This window comes from Lycium ferocissimum, chromosome 12 (genome assembly GCF_029784015.1).
Source record: "Lycium ferocissimum isolate CSIRO_LF1 chromosome 12, AGI_CSIRO_Lferr_CH_V1, whole genome shotgun sequence".
NCBI classification, from domain to species: domain Eukaryota; kingdom Viridiplantae; phylum Streptophyta; class Magnoliopsida; order Solanales; family Solanaceae; genus Lycium; species Lycium ferocissimum.
The window spans coordinates 1,978,342-1,981,485 of NC_081353.1; the positions used below are offsets into that span (position 1 = coordinate 1,978,342).

The following is a 3,144-nucleotide window of genomic DNA, read 5'->3' on the forward strand; positions in this document are numbered from 1 at the left end:
ATTAGGTGAAAACATCAGTGAAGTTGATGATTGGATAAAGATAAAAAAGAACTTTAGTGGTGAGGGATGTCTGGCTACTATATAGGAGTACAATGAAATTTCTAAAACTAGAAATGATATATGAAAATCTTATATGTTGCAAAATAATTAAATGCATTTTTGAAACATTTCTCCTAATTTTAACAAACCTTGAGAAGGTTCATCGAGCCAAAGAAGCAGTATAGAAGCGTATTTATAGGACAAACAAAACACTGAGGAAGCAGCAGGAAAGCAGACAAATCCGTCCGAGGCTCCAATAGGAAACCATTCCAAGAAAGTCCAAAGAAGCCTAACCTTAAGTATATATTCTAGAAATCCTTGGAAATGATCTTTAAGTTAGTTGTACTCTTTCTCCTCAAGTCTTTCCGGTTAGAATTAGCAAAACATAGAACTGTTAGACAGTCTTAATACCTAAACCTGAGCACCTGAATATATCTGACACATCATAGGCAACATATTATCATATATATATCTCACAATCTAAAGGCCCAATATGCAGCGAACAAAAAGATAATTGAGATTCACTCCAGCTTAGTAATGAGCAAAAACTGCGAATATACTCAAACGGAGGAGTTATATCAAGCAAAGTTTAAGAAACCTCCCTATTGCTTTCTCATTATTTATTCATAGTAATATGATAGAGAGGTACCAAGTCATTCAGAGAGACAAATTCAATGTATTTAACTATATACCACCTTATATACTCATAATGTATCTTCTGCATCAGCACAAGCATCATTTCTATTATGGGCAAAATATTAGAAAGACTCGTAAGGATTTCAATGTGGTTTCACACAATACGATCCTATATGAACATCTAATTTTATAAAATTTGTAAGACTAACAGAGTCTAACAAGAGTGAGAAAACACGCAAGCCACATAGAGAAAGACAAGGGACCAGGAAATAAAGAATCTTCTTAGGACCTTGAGATCATGCTACAAGATCGAGCCAACCGGAACTTCAAGCTGCCTCCATCTGCCTCCACTGACTTTTGCTTGTACTGCTTCCTGCAACCTGGACAACGTCCATCCTCCTCCAGAATGCCCTTGTGACAAAAAAGGCAAAGCACGAAGCCACATGTACAAGGGAGAAAACTCGTGTCTGTCAAATCCAAATCCTCATAGCATATAGGACAGGATGTGGGTATTAATAACCTTTTACATCCCCATACAGCACCTCCACGGCAATGCCGCTCAGAATTCATTGGGAAACTATATTGCTTAGACAAGTTTGGCAGAATCTGCGGACGGAATGCATTGTCAGGCCTCCATGCCTTGCAACTAACAGGAGGCCTAGATGCCAATCCTCTATGCTCAGACTTCTTTTTTGTATCATTTCCTGTAACCCCATTAGAACTCAAATGAACATTCTCATCCCTCTCTCCAGGGTGATGCTGCTCCAGCTTCTGATCGGTGGCAGCCAAACCATCTGCAACAGCTTCCCAATCGTCCATGCAGTCATCATCTTCTTCACTCAAACTTTCTGAACAACACTCAACACTTCCACTGCAACTGCTAATGCTGCTGCTGCTCCCTGCAAAATTGGCCCCAGAATCATTCCCTTCCATAATACTACTACTATGGCTGATGGGGCTATTAGAATTCGAATCCCAATCGCTGTAGTGGTTTATGGAATCATTATTTATTTTATAGTCTTCCTTCCCTCTCAGCTTTATCTCTAACTTCTCTACCAATCGGCCCCTCTTATTTGCAATGTCAGTTGCCGGACCCTGATTCGCTCCAATGTCCACTTCCTTCTTCGACCCTTTGTTCTTCACTGTACAAAATCCCCAAATTACAAAGCATTAAAATCATACAAGTATGAAATGTAAATTTTAAAAATCAAAAAAGAGAATTACTAATATATGTAAAATGTATCAAAAAGGGAGATCTTTGACAACCTTGTGATAGCCACTGCTCTCGTCGAGCATCAAGCTTGCACTGCTTCAACTTCGCCGACCGGTTATCCTGAAGTTGACAATTATCAGAAAGTTTACTCTATTTTTTCCTAAGCTAGAAATTTAATTCAACAAGAAGCTTAAAGGAAACATTACTCCATCCATCTCCTTCCATTAATCCAGAGTCAATCTGACTAATTTTCAGAGCTACATCCAACTAGGTTAACTATCCTTTTATTTAATTGAGAATCAGATACTTGAAAATTACGAAGTAGGTACTACAAATTGCAGTTCCGTCACAAAAAATGTTTGAAAGTGCTAATCACTTTGGAGCACAAGAAATAAAAAAAAATTAATAGAACTAGAAAGAATTTTTTTTTTTTTTTTAAAAAGTCTGATTTCACCATATCCGGAAAAAACAATAGTGGAAGTTACAATTTCCCCATACAAACTAGTAAAAACCCACGAAGATTGACATTTTGAGACAGATTCAAACAACATAAATGCAAAAAAGTACAGGAATATTCAGATGTATTCAAAATTCATTGTATTCATTTGTATACAAAAAAATCTTCTTCGAAATACAGGCGAAAAAGACATAAAGAAACATTGTATTTTACACTAGAAAAAAACGAATACACTCAGATCTAAGATATAAGAAATAAAATACACTCGGATTTGAGATACAAAAAATAAATACACTTTAAATTCACTGTATTCATTTATATACAAAAAGATCTCATTCGAAATACAGGCGAAAAACACAAAATACACTTTAGATCGCTGACAAACAATACAAAATACACGGTATGTATACAACAATACATTGTATTTTTTGGTCAGATCTGGACAACATAGTGTATTTTCTGGTCAGATCTGGGCCTTACCGACTTGCTCCTTTTCTGGTCAGTGTGTGACGGCGGCAGTTAGAACTTGCCGGAGAAGATGGAGAGGAAGATGATAACTCTGCCATTGACGAAGAAGACGACGTCATATCCATTCAAATCAACACAGATCCATAAAAATATTAAACGAGCTGCTAACAATTCAAAACCCTAGGGTTAGATTCAACGGCTATGGCGACAACTGTTAGACTCAACAGAGAAGATGAAGAGAAAGACAAAACCAAACGTTAGAGAGAGAGCAGGAAGAGAGAGTAATGTGTTAGTTGGGATACATGCATATGTTCAGTTATTTTACCTTAAT

The 3,144-nt window shown here is 36.8% G+C and overlaps 1 protein-coding gene across 1 annotated transcript; it reads right to left on the bottom strand.

Moving 5' to 3' along the window:
* Positions 1-957: 957 nt before the first annotated feature.
* LOC132040926 (uncharacterized) lies at positions 958-2,932 on the bottom strand. Its single transcript, XM_059431611.1, has 3 exons — positions 2,876-2,932; positions 1,942-2,008; positions 958-1,817 (listed from the first exon to the last, which is right to left on the bottom strand). Exons 1-3 carry the CDS (start codon positions 2,930-2,932, stop codon positions 958-960), a joined length of 984 nt encoding a protein of 327 aa, XP_059287594.1.
* Between the last annotated feature and the right edge of the window lie 212 nt (positions 2,933-3,144).

Coding starts and splice junctions, on each gene's coding strand:
- LOC132040926 (XM_059431611.1), bottom strand. CDS start 2,932: ATGACGTCGTCTTCTTCGTCAATGGCAGAGTTATCATCTTCCTCTCCA. Junction 2,009..2,875: donor CTTCCTCTCCATCTTCTCCG/GCAAGTTCTAAC, acceptor TGTCAACTTCAG/GATAACCGGTCGGCGAAGTT. Junction 1,818..1,941: donor AGAGCAGTGGCTATCACAAG/GTTGTCAAAGAT, acceptor GATTTTGTACAG/TGAAGAACAAAGGGTCGAAG.